At 39.7% G+C, this 23,349-nt stretch overlaps 1 protein-coding gene across 24 annotated transcripts in view; it reads right to left on the minus strand.

The window, feature by feature from the left end:
- The window catches only part of FREM1 (FRAS1 related extracellular matrix 1), a 183,370-nt gene that overhangs the window by 100,860 nt on the left and 59,161 nt on the right, over positions 1–23,349 (minus strand). For 19 of the 24 annotated variants that reach the window (XM_060409486.1, XM_060409483.1, XM_060409484.1 and 16 more), the window contains 5 exons: positions 20,862–20,993; positions 18,389–18,733; positions 11,589–11,731; positions 1,974–2,170; positions 1,166–1,256 (listed from right to left, as the gene is read on the minus strand). In XM_060409486.1, coding sequence (XP_060265469.1) covers positions 1,166–1,256; positions 1,974–2,170; positions 11,589–11,731; positions 18,389–18,733; positions 20,862–20,993 — 908 coding nt within the window. Of the gene's footprint in view, positions 1–1,165; positions 1,257–1,973; positions 2,171–7,726; positions 11,243–11,385; positions 11,732–18,388; positions 18,734–20,861; positions 20,994–23,349 lie in introns of those variants that run through there. The other 5 variants (XM_060409495.1, XM_060409492.1, XM_060409493.1 and 2 more) reach the window with 2 other exon arrangements.

Here is a 23,349-nt window from a genome sequence, read left to right on the forward strand (position 1 = left end):
CACCACAAATAAAGAAAAGCCTGTGCAGCCACCAAGTCCAGCACAGCCAAGAGTAAGTAATTAAATAAATAAGGTGATGAGGCCCCTGTTTCCTTATCTATAAAATAAATAAGGTAACAAAATAATAGAACTCATCATGAGGGTTGCCATATTCATTTACCACTTCTAACTACCATGGGGTCACAAAGACTTAGACATGATTTAGAGACTGAACAACAAACTACAGTGAGATTCAACATACTGAACCTTAAACCTGAGGCGTAGCTGCTGCCTAAGCACTCATTATTACTGTGACCCCACTCAGGTCTTCAGAATATAGAACCATAGGAGTAGGGAGAAGGTTAAGGAAGGATTTTGGAAAGCAGTGGATATTATGGGTTGAATTCTGTCCCCCATACACACAAAAAAAGATATGCTGATGATCTAAACCCCAGCACCTCACCTATAACCTTGTTTAAAAACAGGTGTGGCAAAACTCACAATTAGTTAAGGTAAGGCTGTACTGGAATAAAGTGGCCCTTAATCCTACATAACTTGTGTCCTCATAAGAAGAGATGTAGGGAGAACCCAGCCATGGGGTGACAGAAGCAGAAAGTGGAGTAATCATCTACAAGCCAAGCAATGTAAGATGCCCAGCAAACCACGAGTCGCTGGGAAGAGAAAAGGGAAGACACCCCCACCCCACCCATGAACAAGGTTTTGGAGGATGGTATCCCTGCTGACACCCTGACTTCAGACTTCTCACCTCCAGAGCTATAAGACTATACATCTCAGTCCTTTAAAGCCACCTAGTTTGTGGTCTTTGCCATAGCAGCCCTAGGAGACTAACATGTAGGTTATTAGATGAACTGAAATTGATGGAATAAAAACACATGCATCAGGTCCCTAAATCAGAGCCCTAAACCAGGAACCTAAGTTGATGTAAAAGGCTGTATTGAATTATAATGAGATTTTATTATATAAACATATTCGGCTGGATCAAGCATTTTCAAATACATGTCACTTTCTTAATGGAACTGTACAAACAGAAAGAATATAGACATCGGGTATTTGTTGCTTGTGGTGGATGTCAAAGGCCAAAATTCTCAAGTAAAAAGCTAGGAGCACCAGAGCTTCTCAGAGGACACTTTCATGTGTTTGTCAGCATTTGAGCATAGCATCATACCTGAGTGAAATATTTTAACCCTGGAGCTGCAGGAGTCTTGGTTAGCCTTGGTATGCTGTCCACCATGAATAATTTCCCAGCATCTAAGTGTCTAAAGAAAAATACAAGAGAACACACCAGCTAATTTTCCAGGTAAAAATTAAGTCACACGTTAGCCTGCAACCACATTTTCTAAAGCTAAAAGTGCTCATTGTCAGAAGAAATCAAATGTTCCCTCTTTATATTCTCTCTTTCTATCAGGAGCAGGGACTTAAGACTTACTAGCCTTAAGTCTAGTATCATGAATGCCATTCTCATCATAACTATAAAAAGTATGTACAAAATTTCTGCTCTGACATGATGAAAGAGAATCTAACTACAATGAGATGCTGTTAGATACTCATCCTAAAAACATTTACTCACTATCATTTAGTACATAATTAAAGCCTAAGGTATATTCATGGCACTTTCTGGATTGGAATCATAGAATATGACCACTTTTGTAGCTGAGATATCTAAAAATAAACCTATGAAGACTCAATAAATTGTACCTAAAAAAAAAGCATTCTCTTTAGAAAAAGGGATTAAAGACTGTTTTCAGCCTACTTAAGCTAAAGACACTACAAGTTGCAGGCCATTTACCTATTAACATAGCCTTTGAAGGAAGGCATGAGACAAGTTTGAGATTAGAATTAATGCTAAACTGAATATAAGTTCATGTCTGACTAACAAAGCAAGCGAACTAAGGACTACACAGTGACACTTTCAACTCAATCCTCGAACACAACCTTCAACTAATAGCCCAAGTGATGACTTTTCATAGAGATACCTGCGGCTGGAGGAGAAAAATGGAGGAGCGGTTATTGTGTAGAGCAGCTCCCTGTCTTGTGATTCTGTATCTATAAAATGTAGATGTTTCTTAGTGATGTAGGCCACCTCTGTTTCCTTGACAACTAAATGCCGAGAAACTCCAGGAGCCTCTTTTGGAAGCTGGTCATCTACTGGAGTGATATGGATTGTCACCACCTGGAGAGAAATTATCTGTATCATTCATTTGAAATACCAAAAGGACACCAGAAAAAAGGTACTCCACTATCATCCAATCAACTATGATTTTCAAAAATTTTATAATACACATCCAGCGAAAAAGTTCAGGAGCTATTAAGAGCATGAGCTAAAGATGGATCATTCTCCATCCATTTTTCACTGAATCTTGAGAATACAATTATCACAATTACGTTTAGTGCAGTCCCGAGTGCCATCAAATGGGCATACAACACACAAAATATATTCCTGGTTTTATGTTTTGTTGTTGTTGCTCAGCCACTAAGTCTTTTCTAACTCTTTGTGACCCCAGTGACTGTAGCATGCCAGGCTCCTCTATCCTCCACTATCTCCAGGAATTTGCTCAGATTCATGTCCATTGAGTCTGTGATGCCATCTAACAATCTCATCCTATGTCACCCTCTTTCCCTTTTGCCTTCAGTCTTTCCCAGAATCAGGGTCTTTTCCAATGAGTCAGTTCTCATCAGGTGGCCAAAGTAGTGGGCCTTCAACTTTAGTAACAGACCTTCCAGTAAATATCCAGGGTTGGTGTCCTTTAGGTTCACTGGTTTGATCTCCTTGCAGACCAAGGGACTCTCAAGAGTCTCCTCCAGCACCACAGTTTGAAAGCATCAGGTTTCACTTTTACCAACAGCCTGGTCTTTCTCTTCCTCCTTCCACTCTGTCATAATTCCTGGAAACCTTGACACAAGTTTTTGTTCCTCTTTTTCTACCCACATAGAACACATCACTAAGTCCTAAAGTTTGTATTTATAAATTTTTCGAAACAGTGACCACACCCTCCTCCCCAGCTGTCAGCCCCACTATTCCTGATCTTGCTCCAGCTTGCATAATTTCTTTCTTATATCGTCATAACAGCTTTCCATCAGCCCTAATTTCAATAACTAATCTTGACTTTTCATACCTCTAGTCTTATCTTTTAAAACAACACAAATAAAATCAGGTTATTCACGTCCTTAAAGATCTAAAAAAAGATACAAGTGAAGTTATCTACAAAACAGAAATAGACCCACAGACATAGAAAACAAATTTATGGTTACCAAAGGGGAAAGGCAAGGGAGGGATAAATTAGAAGGCTGGGATGAACACATATACACTATTATATGTAAAATAGATGACCACCAAGGACCTACTGTATAGCACAGGGAACTATTCTCAATAGTTTTTAATCTATCAAGGAAAAGAATCTGAAAAAGAATACACGTGTCTGCTCAGTTACGTCCGACTGTGTGTGACCCATGGACTATAGCCTGCCAGACTCCTCTGTCCATGGGTTTCTCCCGGCAAGGATACTGGAGTGGTTTGCCATTTCCTCCACGAAGGGGTCTTCCCGACCCAGGGACTGAACCCACGTCTCCTGTATCTTGTGCATTGGCAGGTGGATTCTTTACCCCTGAGCCACCTGGGAAGCCCCTGGAAAAGAATATATATACACAAATATGTGTAACTGAATAACTTGCTGTATACCTGAAATTAACACAACACTCTAACTATACTTCAGTAAAATTTTTTAAAACAAGAAAGTAAAAAGGAAATCTTAAACAACCACCCAGGAGGGATAGAATTACTCAAACTCCCTAGCATGGTATTCAAGACCCTTCAGTTTGGCATACTCTTTAACTTTGCTTTTGCTACCTTTTAACATTAATCTAGCACCCTGCTTGCAGAAAGCAGACCCAGTCCTGGTTCCCAAACACGCCTCTCTGCTCTGGACCATGTTTTCTTTAGCCTGGAATGCTCTTATCCTGTTTTCTCTACCAACTCGATTCTTTCATCCTCTTGAGGGCTCTTCTTGAAATGTTTTCCAGTTCCTCAGTTGGATTTCATTTTTCTCGAATTTTCATTATCTCTTGACAAACACTATAATGTCTTGCATTATTAGTTTGTAGTTTACATGTCGTCTCTCCTAGACTGTAAGTTCCACAAGAGGAGGATCACAGTATAGTCCCACATGGAATGCGCCAGTGAATGGACAGTCCTGAGTATCCCACTTGGTAATTACCTATCTTGAACAAGTCATTCAACTTTTTCGAGTGTCCATTTTCTTATCTGTAAATTAGGCATAATATCAGCTCCACCACATCTAGCACGGTATTTTGTAGGTAGGAGGCACTTTCTCATGTTTTCTCACTGAATGAGTCTACGTGTCCTGTTTGTGATGTTAGGAATTTTCTCAAACATTCACAGCTTTAGATCTTGCAAGGAGGTCAAGGAGATTTTGCCAAACAGTTTTTATCATCACTTTTTTTTCTTTTTTTAAGAATAATCCATGCCCGGTTGGAAGAAAGCAATTACTCTCTCTTGAAACGGAACATCTGCTTGGCATCATGAAAGCCTGATGCATGAAAGTATTAATATTCTTCTCCTGGTTTTGATGTATTTAATATTGTCACTGAAACACAGATCAGCAATGCCAATTTTTTCTAAGAAAGTGGTGTTCGCAAGAACCAATTTGAAAATGAAGAGAATTCCTTTTTAAAAGTAACATACAAAGCAAAAATTAAAACATAGTTAAGCTTATGCTATAATATAAAAAAGACTGGAACATCAGCTCAGCCACCTACAAGCTTTTGCTGCCTGGGGCAAATCATTTAACCCCTTTGGGGCTCAGTTTTTCTTTCTGCACATTGGGAATAATGAGAATGGCTACTACAGTGAAGTGTTGTTAGGATCAAACAAGATATCTGACATCACAGAGAGTAACTGTTGGTAGGTGCTCAATAAATCAATTTCCTATCTCCATTCTTCATCACTTTTAGAAAAGCATATAGCATATTTCTTTGAGCCCCTCATTTTGGTGGGGGGGAAGGCAAGAATACTGGAGTGGGTTGCCATCCCCTTCTCCAGGAGATCTTCCCAACCCAGGCATTGAACCCGGGTCTCCTGCATTGTAGGTGGACACTTTACCATCTGAGCCACCAGGGAAGTCAGAGAAGTCAGCTTCCCTGGTGGCTCAGATGGTAAAGCATCTGCCTGCAATGCGGGAGACCCGGGTTCAATCCCCGGGTTGGAAGATCTCCTGGAGAAGGAAATGGCAACCCACTCCAGTATCCTTGCCTGGAGAATCCCAGGGACAGAGGAGCCTGGTAGGCTACAGTCCATGGGGTCACAAAGAGTCGGACACAACTGAGCCACTTCACTTCACTTCATAGCATATTTACTACTCCATTATGAAGTATTTCAATAATTAAAAACTAAACCCAGTTATCAAAATAATGGAACACAATGACAGTCATTTCTCTAGTTTCCTGGAATCTATGTCATGATTTTTTTTTCCAATTACAGTTTTTTGCTAATCTACAAAGTTCAGAAATTCTCTGTGGGACCTCCCAGTCATGGTGTGGATCAGTGAGGCTCCACTTAATTGAAAAACTGGATTTAATAAGGAAACAATACTTATTGTGAATTCAAAGAGACCATTTTCTATGCAAATTTATTCTCTAGTGTGCTCTTTGTACCAAAAGAATGTACAAGCAATGCTTTTTTACACCCTAGTAGTAATTCTTGGTGGGCCCATTTTTCAACATGCTTTATGATTGCCTAAGTTGATGTATCTTTACATATTTATGCATGTCCAAATAATTAGTGTATGTGTATTCTGTGGGTGAGAAAAAATCCAATTTTAACAAACTCCATAGAGAAATAAACTGTTCCCATTCTTACTGAAATTTGGTTGTAAAAAAGACCTAATTAAATACCCATTCCCACACAGTGGAAAACTAGTGTCCATACCAGTCACTGGGCTCTTGCCTGCTGCCTTCCTCTACGTGCCTCCAGTCTACTTAAGGCCACAAGCACCCACTGACAGATTGGTGGGAAATCAGAAAATAAAGAAATAAATCAGTATATAAAATGACAATGAGTAACCTTGACCCTCAGAATACATGTCACAATATGACACTCCATCAGCTAGTATCGACCTTTCTTGCGGACCTGGATTTTTGATCCCTTCTCTGCTCCGAGGTTTGACTCCCATCTGATTCCTTCTTCTTCATCTTCCTTTGAGATTGTGTGTGTGCATGCTAAGTTATTTCAGTCGTGTCCGGCTCCTTGCAAACGTATGGACTATAGCCCTCCAGGCTCCTCTGTGCATGGGACTCTCTAGGCAAGAATACTGGAGTAGGATGCCATGCCCTCCCCTCCAGGGGATGTTCCTGACCCAGGAATCCAATCTGCATCTCACGTCTCCTGCATTGGCAGGAGAGTTCTTTAACATTAGCACCACCAGGGAAGCCTATCCTTTGAGATTTTCAATGCTATTTTTCACCGACAGGAATTATCACTTCAGTTCAATTCAGTTCAGTCACTCAGTTGTGTCTGACTCTTTGTGACCCCATGGACCATAGAATGCCAGGCTTCACTATACATCATCAACCCCCAGAGCTTGCTCAAACTCATATCCATCGCATCAGTGATGCTATCCAACCATCTCATTCTCTGTCGTCCCATTCTTTTCCTGCCTTCAATCTTTCCCAGCATCAGGGTCTTTCCAAATGAGTTATTTCTTTGCATCAGAAGGCCATGGTATTGGAGTTTCAGCTTCAACATAAGTCCTTCTGATGAATACTCAGGACTGATTTCCTTTAGGATAGACTGGTTAGGTCTCCTTGTTGTCCAAGGGACTCTCAAGAGTCTTCTCCAACACCACAGTTCAAAAGCATCCGTTCTTGGGCACTCAGCTTTCTTTATAGTCCAACTCTCACATCCATACATAACTACTGGAAAAATCATAGCTTTGACTAGATGGACCTTTGTCAGCAAAGTCATGTCTCTGCTTTTTGGTATGCTGTCTAGGTTGGTCATAGCTTTTCTTCCAAGGAGAAAGTATCTTCTAATGTCATGGCTGCAGTCACCATCTGCAGTGATTGGAGTCCCATAAAATAAAGTCTGTCCCTATTTCCATGGTTTCCCCATCTATTTGCCATGGAGTGATGGGACCAGATGGCACAATCTTAGTTTTTTGAATGTTGAGTTTTAAGCCAACTTTTTCACCCTCCTCTTTCACTTTCATCAAGAGGCTCTTAGTTCTTCGTTTTCTGCCATAAGGGCAGTGTCATCTGCGTATCTGAGGTTCTTGATATTCCTCCCAGCAATCTTGATTCCAGCAGACCTGTGTCAGAGCGTGTGGCATAAGCCCTCTTGAAGGAGGCCACCATTAACTCCACCATAGAGCCACTGAGCAAACGGCCCACAACCTCAGAACAATTATACCAAATAAATTCTGGCACTGGAATTATACCCAGTGCTAGTTTTGTGCACTCCACTCTCCAGCCTGACTTCTGATAAATGCCCATCCCAGCTGCCTGTTCTCTCCACTGGTCACATTACATTTCCTTCCTCCCACTTCACACACAGGCCTTTGTGGCATCTGCTTCCTTTCTTTCAGTTTCTTAGTTCTCTTTCTTCTATTCTTATGTTTGGCTCTCTATTTTACTGCTAACATTATGCTCTCCTAGACTGAGACCTCAAGTGTAAGCTTTCTAAAGCTCTCTACTGAGAAGAATAAAGAAGAAAATATTTTCTTTTTACGGTCAGCTTTATTGAGGACTACTCTACATACAATGAACTGCATTCAATTTAAGTCTATAATTTGATGAGTTTTGACAATCATATATACCTGTGAAGATACCACCACAATTAAGATACATAATATCTCCCATGGATTTGCCCTTTTCTTTGGTTGGTTGGTTGGTTTGATAGTATTTTATTGTATAGATATACCACAGCTTTTTAAACCAGTCTTCTGCTGATGAGTATTTTGGGTGCTGATACAAGCAACTTTACACTTAATAATCTAAGAAAATATGTTTCAAAACCAAATTGAGTAAGTGAGGCTTTATTTGGCAACAGTCATGATAGCCAAGATGGAAAGAGAGAGGGGCTCCTGGCTAACACTTTCTTGATGGGTAGGTAGATTGCTCAGTAGGACTATCCAGATGGGAAGGATAAGAGGAGGCAAGGGGCATCTCCACCTACACAACTTCCTCCCTGCTTTGACCAGAAACTTATGTGAGAAAATCTTTGGTCCCTGCCCCTATGAAAGAAGTATTCTAACAGTATGGCTGAAAAAATCCAGGGCTTGAGTTTAATCTTCAGTGACCCAGGAACCTTCTGTTCACAAAAGCTCCAATCAAGTAACCATTTCATCTGGTCTTATAGTTGAACAGCTGAAAATTACATTTTGTTGAATATTTTAAATACATTTTTATCTGTTGGACATGACTAGATATTTGTACAAACTGAAGATGCAATCATCAAATAAACCAGGTAATCATTTGCATTCCTTAAGAATCGGAGTTTCAGTGATGATATAATTATAACATAGAAACTCTTAAGGGCACATATATATACAAAATAATTGTTTTGTTTTTATACACCACACTAATTCCTGAAAACTCTGAAAACTAAAGCTTTACACTTATTACCTCCCTATCTCACTTTTTCCCCAGTCCCTGCCAAATGGTTGGGTCTTTTTATTTCTTCCTAGTTTCATTACAAGTTGAAAGAAACAGTTAGTTTTAGAACCAACATACAATTCTTGGGGTTCTACTCTGAGGCAGGTACCAAGATCTGAAGACACAGAGATAAATATATCAGGATCCCTGTCATTAATGAGCTCACCATTGATCCAATAAAATAAATAATGGCCTCACGTTATAGTAACTTGGTATCAGATCATGTAAAAGGACCAGATAGCCAAACCTGGGGAAATGGGAATAAGAGGATCAGAGAAGGATTCCTGGAGCAGATGATGTTATAGCTGAGAACTGGTCCATATCTAGAGAAGCTAAAGCTGCTAAAGACCAGAAGAGGGAGAGTTGGGGGGAAAAAAAAAAAACAAACAACCAGATGAATTCTACTCAACATATTGCTTCTATATCAATGAATTTGTTTTTATTGTTTAGTCACTTAGCTGTGTTCTACTCTTTGTGACCCCATGGACTGCAGCCCACTAGACTCCTCTGTCCATGGGATTTCCCAAACAAAAATACTGGGGTGGGTTACATTTCCTTCTCCAGGGGATCTTCCTGACCCAGGGATCAAACCCATGTCTTCTGCACTGGCAGGCAGATTCTTTACTACTGGCTACCAGGGAAGTCCATCAATGAATTTTATTTGTCCTCAAATAATTGTCCTCAAAAGACGCAGTTAATTGCTTCTATTCTTAAGAAACCATGTGAGAGATTCAGAGAATAATCTAGTTCAAAAAAGATGAAAGTTGAAACAAAAGCAATGACAGTGGGGTGGGGTAAGTAGAGATAGATGAGAGAAATTTCTCAAGTAGGTTTAGTAATACTAGCTGACTGGTTACACAGATAACTCAACAGAAAGAGGGTAGGGATGACTACAGAAATTCCAGTTACCGTGGCTTTGCACAGTTTTAGCGAAACAGGCTAAATGTCTTGTGAACATGTTGAGTTTAAAATAAATGTAGAGATGTCAGGTACGGGTGTAGGTACACAAGTCTGAGCTGGAGGATATTTAGGAGTCAGAAAGTAGGTGGTACATGAAAACAGAGAAAAATTCTTTTTCTCCCCATTTCTCTCTCTCTTTATCCCTCCATCTCTCCTCATGTTCTCTCTCTCTTTTTCCAACCCTTCCCTTCTTTCTTTTCTCCCTCCCCATTCAACATAGGTTAAGAAGATAAATAAAAGCAGAGAAAAATATGATATGATTTCCTTAGAAGCACAACCATAATGGGGAATAAACATAACTGGATCTATAGAATTTAATCTGACTTATTTGGTAAGATTTACAAATAATTTTATTTCAGTAAAGTTTTCATTACTGCGGTCTTTACTAGAGAAAACTGACATCTATACAGGTGAGTATGAAAAATATGATCTATAAAATATGCAATAGCTAAAAAGTAAAAAGTAGTCCTGAATTTCCTATTTTCAAAAAGGCCTATAGTTTGCTAAAAGTGATGTGGTATTCTAGTCAGAAACAGCACAGTTGAATGGATACAGCAGAAGATGTAGAAATAAATCCTACCAATAGTTTTCATTTTGGACTATCAGATCAACTAAGATTTCAAGAGAAAAGGAATCAATAAGTGGCACAATTACATACATTGATGAAAAGAGGAAGCTGTTCTACGTAAAGGAATTTTTTTTTAGTCAATAAGCAGATGAATTGAGAATTTCTTCATTCATTTTTCCATTATTTCTTTTAGCAAGGAGCATCTACCTCCTTCAGTTTCTGAGCCGTCCATATCATTCCTCCTGATCATCCCCTTTTGTTACCTTTATCCTGGCAAACAGATGAATAACCCAATCGTCTACATATTGGCTAATGTTAATGACAGTAACACTATGAGATGATATTATATAACCAATAGGGATCAGGTTCAAAATTTGTTTAGACCCCTGCATATGCTAACTTCTAAAATAAGAGGTATAAAATGCCTGGCAAAAAGAACTATACATAGTGTGTGTCATTTATTTTCAGAAGACATTTGTCCATCCCTACCACCAACTGCCCTCTCCTCACAAGAAATCTACCCCTTTATAGCTGTCCAGACCCTTTTTTTTCTGTAATTTCTGCAGGATGATGGCTCCTTAAGCCTATTTTTGTATTCTGTATATTTAAATAAAATATTTGAGTGTTAATAAAACTCTTAGTTCTTCAAAAGCAACAATAAATAAAAGCAAATATATTCACTAAGTACTTACTAGGTGCCAGAAGGTTTACCATACTCATATGTATTACGTCGTAAGTAAGTTGTTTTAACTGTTTCACAGATAAGGAAACTGAGGCACAGGTCAGTTAATGCCAAGGACAGGAGAAAAAGACAGTCCAACTACAGAACCTGTATTTTAACCACTACACATAAAATAAATCAGTGAAGTTTTTTTTTTTAGTGTTATGAAGCAAGCAAATCTCTCTTCATAAAAGGGTTCCATAGTTAACCAACTTTGAAAACACTGCATACGTGGACATTTACGTAATCCACTTCAGTATTCTTGGGCTTCCCCTGTGGCTCAGCTGGTAAAGAATCCACCTGTAATGAGGGAGACATGGGTTTGATCCCTGGGTTGGGAAGATCCCCTGGAGAAGGGAACAGCATGCCACTTCAATATTCTGGCCTGAAGAATTCCATGGACTGTATAGTCCATGGGGTCGCAAAAAGTAGGACATGACTGATGAACTTCCACTTTCTCATAGGTTTGAACAATGTGAACATAAGCTATTCACATAAGTTTGGGGGAAAGTAAATATTAAAAAGCAGTCATATTGCAAGGAAATGGACTTAATTTTGCTTCTTCCATTGCTCCTCAAACTTTGGAATCTGTTTTCATAGAGTTTCTAATAATATCTTCCAGAACTGATATCTGTGGACAAGATTTTGGGAAAGTGTTCAGAGATGGACTCTTACCTGTGGCACTGAGAGATTTGGAGGTTCGTGGCTGTCCCACAGGACAAATTCAAATGAATCTTCAAAGATTTCTCCACCAAAGTGACGATAGTAAATGATGCCATTGAATAGATCCCTCTGAACGAAGCCAGGGACTGGATAGCCTATGGAGTCCACAAAATACCACATACCTTTGTAACTGTCTGTAGGTGTTGGGGTAAAATAATTTTGGATTTATCTACAAGTTTTTCTCCCTAATATGTTGCATGTACCCAAGGAGTATTTTTTTAAGTGTAGCTGATTTACAATATTGTGTTAGCTTCAGGTATATAGCAAAGTAATTCATATTTTTTTCCAGCTTCTTTTCTATTACAGATTATTAGAAGATACTGAATATAGTTCCCTGTGCTATATAGTAAATCCTTATTGCTTATCAATTTTGTGTATAGTAGTTTGGTTGAGGAATCATTATTAAATGCTCTTATCAAAGAAGAAGGAGGTGACAGCTTAGATGATAAGATGGCATCACTGACTCAATGGACATTAGTTTGAGCAAACTCTGGGAGACGGCAAAGGAAGGGAAGCCTGACATGCTGCAGTTCATGGGGTCAGTCTCAAAGAGTCAGACACAACTTAGTGACTGAACAACAAAAATCAAAGCTTATAAATAATAAAGCATACAAATTAAAATTACTACCTCTGCCTTCATATATAGAAAAATTAGCATCAGACAAATATTTTCAAGAAACAGTCTTAAAGTCAGCCAAGATGGCAGAGGAGAGAAAGACCCTGAGCTCACTTCCTCTCATGGGCATACCAAAATTATAACTATCTTCAGAACACCCATCATTGAAAAAGTCCAGAACGTACCAGAGGAGATCTACAATCAAGGTTATAGAGGAGAAACCACGATAAGGTTGGTAGGAGGCCTACAGTCACAATATAGTCAAGCATCATACCCCAGGGTGGCCAATACACGTACGGGAGAATAATTACAAGTGCAGAGTTTCTCTCAAAGGACTCCAAGTCTAAGCCCAGGGATCCTGCACTTGGGAAGATGAGTCTCCAGGGCATTTGACTTTGAGGACCTATAGGGTTATTTTTGATAGTCCCAGACAGCTGGGGGAAATAGAGTGTGTGCATGAATGCTCAGTCATGACTGACTCTGCAACCCCCTGGACTGTAGCCTGCCAGGCTCCTCTGTCCATGGGATTCTCCAGGGAAAACTACTGGAGTGGGTTGCCGTTTCCTCTTCCAGGGGATCTTCCTGACCCATGATTCATGGGTCTCCTACATCTCCTGCATTGGCAGGCAGATTCTTTACCATTGCACCACCTTGGACATGGGGGAAATACAGACATCACTCTTAAAAGGCACACCAAGAATCTCACATGCCTTAGGACCCAGGGAAGAAGCAGTAATTTGGCAGAAGTCTAGGTCAGAAATTAAAAGATGCTTGCTCCTTGGAAGAAAAGCTATGACAAATTTAGACAGCATAGTAAAAAGCAGAGACATGACTTTGCTGACAAAGGTTCATCGAGTCAAAGCTATGGTTTTCCAGTGGTCATGTATGGATATGAGAGTTGGACCATGAAGAAAGCTGAGCACCAAAGAACTGGTGCTTTTGAACTGTGGTGCTGGAGAAGACTCTTGAGAGTCCCTTGGACTGCAAAGAGATGAAACCAGTAAATCCTAAAGGAAATCAGTCCTGAATATTCATTGGAAGGACTGAGGCTGAAGCTCCAATACTTTGGCCATGTGATGCAAAGAGCCAACTCATTGGAAAAGACCCTGATCCTGGGAAAGACTGAAGGCAGAGAAGAGGATGGCAGAGAATGAGATGGGTGGATGGCATCACTGACTTGATGAACGAGTATGAGCAAGCTCTGGGAGCTGGTGATAGATAGGGAAGCCTGTTGTGCTACAGTCCATGGGGTCACAAAGAGTTGGACATGACTGAGAGACTGAACTGAACTGAACTGGGCTGAACTTGACTATGCTAGATTGAACTGAACTGGACTGGACTGAACTGAAGTGGACTGAACTGGGTCAGAACCACTTGCTTGTCTAGGAGAACCTCCTGGAGAGACAGGAGGCAACCAGTGTTCACTCTGGGGACACAGATACTGGCAGTAGTCATTTTTGGGAACCTGTTCTACCACACAGACACTGGCTCTAGCAAGCACCACTGTGGAATCATCCTTCTAGCTTATTAGGGCCAAGACCAAGCCCTGATCCAGGCCACAGGCCTGGGGGCTCCAGTGCTGGGATGTCTTAGGCCCAGCAACTAACTGGGTAGGGACACAACCTCATTCAGGCTGTCTTAAGACCTCCTGAGCCAACAGTTGCCTCTGGACACAGCCCTGCCCACCAGAGAGGACATGACCCAACTCCAGCCGTCTCTGGGTAGACATCAACTCTAGAATAGCCTGGACCCCAGACCCATTCTCCAGAGAGCCTACTGTAGCTTCTGAACTAGTTGTATTCACCAGTGGGCAGGTAACAACTGCATAAAACCCCAGATATGCAGCCTGCAAACACAGCCTGACCAACTGGACCATGGTCCTGTCCACTAGCAAGGCAACACAAGCTTCAGGACTCCCCAGACCCTGCACTCAACAGCGTCAGGAAGTAGTCCCACACAACAGTGATGCAAAACCAGCTCTAGGTCCCCTAGGTCCTGTAACTAGACTCTAGTATCTGACTCTGCCTGCCAGTGGGCCACACTAGCCCTAGGACCTGGTTCTACCCACCACTGGGTGGCAACAGCCCCAGAGTCTCCTGCATCTTGACCCAACCCAACAATAAGCCAGCACTAGTACCACCTTGTGACCTGGTCCCACCAACCAACAGCCAGCAACCTCCATGCAATGCAGGGCCTGGCAACCAACTGGACAGGGACTAAACCAAGCATATTAGACTGCCTACATAGTCAGCCCAGCACAATAGGAAGACACACACATCCCCTAGAGCATATTGATTGGGTGATGAGAGGGGGATGTGTTGCTAGGACACATGATATCTCCTACAAAGGGCTGCTTCTCCAAGGTCAGAAAGCATAACTAACCTACCAGATACATAAAAATAAAAACAGCAATCTAGGTAAAAGGAGGCAATAAAGGAATGTGTTTCAAACAAATAAGATAAAACCCCATAAGAATAATTAACCAAAATAGAGATAGGCAATCGACCTGAGAAAGAGTTCAAGGTAGTGATTATAAAGATAATCAAATAACCCAAGAGAAAAATGGATGCAGAGAATGAGAATTTTTTTTAGTGAAAAGTTAAAAAACATGAAGGACAACCAGACAGAAGTGAAGAATACAATAACTGAAGTGAAAAATATCCTAGAAGGAATCAAGAGTAGACTAAATGACATAGAGGAACTGATCAGCGTGCTGGAAGACAGAGTAGTAGAAACCACTGATGCTAAATAGACAGAAGAAAAAAGATGAAAAGAAATGAGGACAGTTTGAGAGACCTCTGGGACAACATCAACCCCCCCAATATTCACATTATAGGAGATGCAGAAGGAGAAGCGAGAGAGAACCTATCAACGTATTTGAAGCCATGTCAAAAACTTCCCTAACCTGGTAAAGAAAACAGCTATCTAAGTTTAGGGAGTATAGGGAGTCCTATATAGGATTCACTCAAAGAGGAACACACCAAGACACATTATAATTATAATGGAAAAATTAAACATAAAGACAGAATATTAAAAGTGGCAAGGGAAAAGCAACAAATAATTTATAAAGGAACCCCACATAAAGCTATCAGGTGAATTTCAACAAAAATTCTGCAGGCCAAAAGACAGTGGCACAATATATTTAAAGTGATGAAAAAGAAAAACCTACAACCAAGAATATTCTACCCAGCAAGACTCTTGTTCAGATTTGATGGAGAGATCAAAAAGTTTCCAGGCAAACAGAAGACAAGCGTTCAACGCCACCAAACCAGCTTAACAAGAAGTGTTGAAGGAATTTTAAGAGAAAAATAAAATACCACAACTAGAAACATGAAAATTGCAAAAGGAAAATGCTCACTAGTAAAGGAAAACATACAGCACAAAGTTAGTAAGTCATTCACACACAAAGATACGAGGAAGATTAAAAAACAAAAGTGGTAAAATCATCTACATCCACAATAAGCAGTTAAGGGATTCATAAAACAATTGGATGTAATATATGACATCAAAAGGGCTTCTCTGGTGGCTTAGCAGTAAAGAATCTGTCTGCCAACACAGGAGACACAGGTCCAATCCCTGGGTCAGAAAATCCTCTGGAGAAGGAAATGGAAACCCACCTCATTATTCTTGCCTTGGAAATCCCATGGACAGAGGAGTCCATGGGGTTGCAAGGGTTGGACACAACTTAGCAACTAAACCACCACCATGAAATCAAAAGCAGTGAGGAGAGAAGAGTACAGGGTTATTAAAATGTATCTGAAATTAAGACACTGATGAAAGAAACTGAAGACAACACAAACAGAGGAAAAGATATATCATGTTCACATACTGGAAGAATTAAAATTGTTAAAGTGACCATATTACCCAAGGCGATCTACAGATTCAATGTAATCCCTATCAATATACCAAGGGCATTTTTCACATAACTAGAACAAATAAGTTTAAATTTTGTATGGAAACACCAAACTCCAGATTGTCAAAGCAATCTTGAGAAAGAAGAACAGAGCTGGAGGAAACACACAATGACTTCAGACTGTACTACAAAGCTACAGTAATCAAAACAGTATGATACTGGCACACAGCAGGCACACAGATCAATGGGAAAAAACAGAGAACCCAGAGATAAACCCATGCACTTATACTCAATTAATCTGCAACAAAGGAGGCAACACTATACAATGGAGAAACGACACTCTCTTCAATAAGTGGTGCTGGGAAAACTGGACAGTTATGTGTAAAACAATGAAATTAGACCATTCTCTAACATCATATGGCTTTCCTGGTGGTTCAGACGGTAAAGAGTCTTCCTGCAGTGCAGGAGAACCAGGTTCGATCCCTGGGTCAGGAAGATCCCCTAGAGAATTCTTGCCTGGAAAATACATGGACAGAGGAACCTGGTGGGCTACAGTTCATGCGGTCACAAAGAGTTGAACACAACTGAGCTGTGAACTAATACCATAGACAAAAATAAGCTCAAAATGGATTATAGACCTAAATGTAAGACCTGAAACCATAAAACCCCTGGAAGAAAACTAAGGCAGAACACTCTTTGACATAAACTATACTGAGGTTTTTTTTTGGCTCTGTCTCCTAAAACAAAAATAAACAAATTGGACCTAGTTCAACTTAAAAGTGCAATGAAAGAAACTATCACCACAACAAAAAGACAATCTACTGAATGGGAGAAAATATTTGCAAATAATATGACAAATAAAGGATTAAAATCCAAAATACACAAATGGCTCATATAACTCAATAGCAAAGTAACAAAAAACCCAATTATAAAATGGCAGAAGTCTAGAATAGACATTTTTCCACATAAGACTTAAGGATTGCCAACAAGCAGATGAAAAGATGCTCAATACCACTAATCATCAAAGAAATGCAAATGAGATATCATTTCACACCTGTCAGAATGGCCATCACAAGTAAGAAATGGCTAACACAAATAACAAATGCTGGCAAGAATGTGAAGAAAAGGAAACCTTGTACACTCTTGGTGGGATGTAAATTGATATAGCTACTGTGAAAAGCAATATGAAAATTTCTTTAAAAAACTAGACATAGAATTTACCATATATCCCAGCAACTCCACTCCTAGATATACACTTGAAAAAAATGAAAATACTAATTTGAAAAGATATATGCACCCCAATGTATATTGCAGCACTATTTACAATTGCCTCAATATGGAAGCAACCCAAGTGGACATTAATAAACGAATGGTCAAAGAAGATGTGCCATTCACACACACACGCACACACATAATGGAATACTACTCAGCTATTAAAAACAATGAAATTATGCCACTTAAAACAACACAGATGAACTTGAAAGCTATTATGATAAATGAAATGTCAACCAGAGAAAGGCAAGTTCTATATGATATCACTTACATGTGGAATCTAAAAAGTAGAGCAAGTGGTGAATGCAACAAAAAGAAGAAACAGACTCACAGATACAGAGAACAAATGAGTGACTACCGGTGGGGAGAGTGAAGGGAGAGGGGCAATATAGGGGTATGGGATTAAGAAGTACCAACTGCTGTGTCAACTACTATGCATAAAATAAAGCAGCTTCAAAATACATTATACAACACAGGGAATATAACCATATTTTATAATAACAATAAATGGAGTATAACATTCAAACATTGTGGATCACTATGCTGCACACCTAAAACTTGTAATATATAGTGCATCAACTATACCTCGATTTTTTAAATAATCTATTAAAAATAAAACCAAATATGTTTAAAAAACAAATAGTCTTAGGTAAAACTGCTTGACGCCTATTTTGTCAAGCTCCTTACCTATCTACTTCAAAGAGTAGTTGTGAAATTATTCTAACAAAGTGTAAATAAAAGTTATTCATGAAACTTTTTATCAATAATCTAGAATAGGTCAAAATATCTCTTCAACCTTATTTGTCCTATCACTTTATATTGTAGACTTAATTTTTCATAGTGTAATGGTTACCTTGAGGCCCAGTTCCAGATGGATAGATCAACTTAACCTAAGTCACAGTCTTCCCATCTGTGAAATGGGAATAATAATAATAGAATCTTACCTCATAGACTTGATGTCTCTTTTAGCACAAATTCTGACACAAGCGATCTTAACTGCCCAGCACTCACCTATCAGTCCTGGCGCTGGTTTCTTCATGATCTCTCCAGCTTGGGGGGGTTTCGTGATATTAAAGAAGATGTAGTCATCACTGGAGTCCATGTCTGAAGCTCTCAGCATGGAACCCTGAATTAGTATGGTCTGCCCCTCTTCCAGTTCAATCACAACATTTGTTATGAGAAATGGCGGACTGTCATCTTTGGGCAAGATGTTGATGGGAAACTTATGTTGGATGCTGTGTTGGCTGTCAAATATCCTGAAGACCACAAAGTCTTTGGTGGAGTCACTGTCATCATGATGATATCGAACGACTCCAGCCTGAAGGTCAGCCACAGTGAAGAGAAACCCCTTCCCCCCTGATGGAAAAAACAGAGATGAGGCAAAATGAGAAAGATATGGAGGCAGCAGGTTAGTAAAAGCAGCACTATAGGAGCCGGTGTGAAATGGAAAGTAAGGCAGCCAATACTTTCCTCACCTGGAAAAGCCACAGATTGTTTAGTGGGCTCTGGGGATTCAAAGACCCAGTTTTGAATACTAGCTAGTTGTAACACTTATTAGCAGGGTGGACTTAGGCAAGGTATTTAATTTATTTGAGACCCATATATAAAACAGAGATAATACCTACCTAACATTCCCTCTTAAGAATGAGAGAGCTCAAACATAGTGTATCTACAAGAAGTATTAGTTGTCCTTCAATTCATTGTTATCAGCCGACAGCACTTCTTAGAGTAGTGGCTGCGAACTAGCAACATCAGCACCATTTGGGAAGTCATTAAAAATGCAAGTTCTCAGGCCCTACCCCAGACCTACTGAATCAGAAATTCTGCTACTGGAACTCAGCAATCCAGGTTTTATCAAGCCCTCCAGGAACCTAATGCGTGCTAATGTTTGCGAATCACTGGCTTAATGACCAAGAGCTTGAGCTGTGGTAGCAAATGGCTTGAGTTCACATACCAGCTCAGCCACTTTCTAGACCTTAGACAAGTCAATTTCTCTTAGTCTCAGGTTCTCATTTGCAAAGTAAGAATAATAGTACCTTGCTTCCTAAAGTGGATGTGTGATAAAGTATGTAGAATGCTTTGCACAATTAGGCACAAAGTAAATGCTTAATAAATGTTTGTACTATTCTCTGCCTCCTCTGACCCAGAATATCATTATGGAGTATGACTCTCCGCTTCATTTCTATAGTGTTGATAAACATTGCTTCACTCTGCACAAACTACTAATATTTCAATTCTTTCTGCAGATGGCCCATAGCTTTTCCCACTCCAGATGGTTTTATAGATTAAACATGAGTATAGTGAACACTATCGGTTACTTGCCCATCAGCCACTTTCTCCTCCTTCTCAGTACCAGAATCCTAGTCTTATCTGGAATGATGACATAACCATTTAAAAATACTCAGGTTCCCAGACTCTGTTGCACCTAGGGGATAGTATGCAACTAGGTAAGAGATGTAATTAGATTTCATTTCTTCAGGCTCCTAGGAAAAGTTGTTACACAAAGCAAACTTGGATGGCATAGCTTTTTTAAATTCTTCTTTTTCTTTGTTCCTTCCCCTAATGCTCATTAGAAACCTAGATGTGTAGGTACCATTCTGTGACCACTGACAGGGCAGAAAAGAGCTGCTGGCGTCATAAATACAGAATATCCATCTCTATGTAACTTGTTACAAGAAGAAAGTAACTCTTGAGTTTAAGTTGCTGTAGTTGGAGTTTTCTTACATGCAACTGAATACCCATCCTAATTTATACATCCAACTTGAGCTAAGCTCCCATTGTCCTAGGATTAGGCAAAAGAATTTATCATTTTTATTTCTATTTTATTTTTTTCAGAATTCCTAATCAAATATAGTGATAAATGAGAGTTCTCTTTCTGCTTTACAAATAGATAAACTAAGACGATAACAGAATTAATTCCTCTGAGCTCCTTACAAGGAATAGACTATATTATTATTAACTATGGATATTTTTATTAGGGCCATTACTTTAACTACTACCCTTATAATTATACATAACTACCGCCACTTTACATAACTACTACCCTTATAATTATAAAACCACTTCTTTTAAACTATGGTAGCTGCTACTAATAACATAAGAGCATAATTATTACTAAAGTATTAACAACATGTTTTTCTGTTTTTCATTGCATTTCTCTGAACCAGAGAAATGAAAAGGACATATTTTGTCTTTAAACTGGGCTAAAATCATCAGTTAAGGAGTATATTTAGAAGGGTTCAAAAAGCAAATCTGAGATTTAAATAATGGCTCAAATATAAAATATCATTCATAAATGGTCACCCATTGATTTGAGCATCTACTACAAAAGTCAATGGTTTCAAGATCTCTGGACCTAGGGAATATGATAATTCATTGAGAAATGGAGCCCAAGAAATAGCATATATATCCTGTTAAATATGATTTGCTTTTGGAGAAAATAATTGTTGGGTTTAATTCTAAGTTACAAAGTTTGTTCTTTCACCTCTCACAGTAAGCCGTCCGTGCTGCAGGCCATCCACAGTGACTACCTGGACAGCATGAATGTCATCACTGTCCACAATCTGAAACTGTTCCCATGTAATGGCCCTAGACTGTCCCTCCAGGAGATTCAGACCTACAAGAGAAAACAAACAAACAAACAAAAATGTCCTGCAAAGTTCTACAGCATGCCAAGATGACTACTTTAAGACAAGAGTAATAAATTTTCACCCACGAAACTAGGTAAAAATTGTATCTTCAAAAGCTTCTCAAGAAACTACAGTTCAGCTTTTAAGTAACATTTTTACTATTAGTAATATTAAATCTAACCTGATGACTGGTTCCTTATGAACTATCCTTTAGAAGCATAATTGTGCCAAAAATGAATACTAGAAAGAAATAACAGACAGTATGTTTACAGGGGTCTCTAGTTCAAAAATGTACACAAGGAATTTTTCAAAGGCTGCTTTCACATATTTTAAAATGGGCAAGAGTCAGAAGCGCTTTCACACATAAATTCTAAGAGCATAAGTAGCCCACAGGATAGAGTATTAAAGTGGTTAAATAGTCATTAACTGCACAAATACAGAGCTACTGTGCTAGGGGAGGGTTTAATGGTGTTAGACAGGAAGAGTCTGAAACTTTGCAATGAGGGCTGTGTTTTAGTCTAGACGCTAATAAGGAAGGGATTTTTGTAACTAAAGGAATTCAACAATAAAAGCTTCTCCTTGGACCCAGCATGCTGAAGGGAATGTAGGGAGAAAGGGAAGTGCTGCTCAGAGCCAAGAAGACAGAATCTAGACTGAACACCGCAGTTAGAGACAGGGAGCTGTAGTACCATCACTCATTCCCATTACCCAACAGACTGAAGAGAACCTTGAAAGGCGGCAAAGCCTTTCAAAGAAACAAGTGTCTTTATGAATTATGGATTTCTCATGGTATAAGCCTAGTAGTGGGATTGTTGGGTCATATGGTAGTTTTGTTCCTAGTTTTTTAAGGAATCTCCATACTATTCTCCATAGCGGTTATATCTATTTTCCTTAATGTTTACTGCAGCCCTACTTACAATAGCTAGGACTTGGAAGCAACCAAAATGCTCATCAACCAGTAAATGGATAAAGAAGTTGTGGTACATATATTCAATGGAATATTACTCAGCCATAAAAAGGAATGAATTTGAGTCAGTTGAACTTAGGTAGGTGGACCTACAGCCTGTTATACAGAGTGAACTAAGAAAGAGGAAAACAAATATCATATACTAACACACATATATGAATCTATTGAAAAATGGTAGTGATGAACCAATTTGCAGGGCAGGAATAGAGACATAGACAGAGAATGAACTTGTGGACACAGTAGGGGAAGGAGAGGGTGGGATGAATCGAGTGCACAGAAGCATATACATTACCATGTAGTGGGAAGTTGCTGTGTAACACAGGGAGCTAGCCTGGGGCTCTGTCATAAATTAGGGGGGTGGATGTGGGGGGTGGGATGGGAGGGATTAAGAGGCAGGGTATATACATATATATATATATATATACTTAAGGCTGATTCACATTGTTGTACAGCAGAAAACACCACAACCTTGAAAAGTAATTTTCCTCCAATTAAAAAAAAAAAAAAGAAACAAGCGGATGAAATTTAAAGACTGTGTACTGGTAGACACAGTTAATGCATTAATGCTTCCCCTCAAATCTGCCTGGCTTCCCCTGCCCCCGATGTTGACAAATTGCCCACTTTCTAGCCTGGCAGCTCCAACAAATTTCCCACAATCCCCACACAGCAAAGCCCTGGCCACCATCATTGCTTCATCTTCTGATGTCGCTGCCTTCAACTGCCCACCAGACCAAGTTTTGGCATGACCTTCCCTGTGACCGTGGCCAGGTCTCACACCATGGGACTCAAGGAATTTGTACAGTGACTGCTGAGGAGAGCCAAGTGACACAATCCCGGACATGTGGGAAGTTAACCCCAGTGAGGCAACTGACTGAGGTGAGAGAAGAGATGGAAGATGCTGACACGTGGTTGTTCACCCCTTCCCAACCCCACCCCTGACTCTTCCCACACAGACTGTTTCCATCTCCTCCTGGAGACATCAGCACTACTGAGCGATAAGCTTTGTTTTCTTGTAAAACTACGACCAGCTCAGTCAAACCATCTTTCTATTTGCTACCCTCCAAATTCCCAACTTCCCTTCCCCTTAACCCAGATTTCAGTACAGGGTTAGTGCATATAATCTGCCTCAGGGGCTCTTTGCTAGGGAACCTGAGTTAAGACATACAGGAATACTGAAAGAAACATAAAGAGAGAGAGAGAGAGAGGAAGGGAAAGCGAGAGAAGTGAGGGAGAAGAAGAGAGCAGAAGGAAAGAAGGCAGGGAAGGAGGGATGAAGGGAGGACAATGGCTGGTAACAAGGATTTTGAAGTCGAGAGAGCAAAGTACAGCACAGAACAAGGCATCATGGGATGCAGCAGAGGAGCAAGCAAGAACAC

Source organism: Ovis aries, chromosome 2 (genome assembly GCF_016772045.2).
Source record: "Ovis aries strain OAR_USU_Benz2616 breed Rambouillet chromosome 2, ARS-UI_Ramb_v3.0, whole genome shotgun sequence".
In the NCBI taxonomy this organism is placed as follows: domain Eukaryota; kingdom Metazoa; phylum Chordata; class Mammalia; order Artiodactyla; family Bovidae; genus Ovis; species Ovis aries.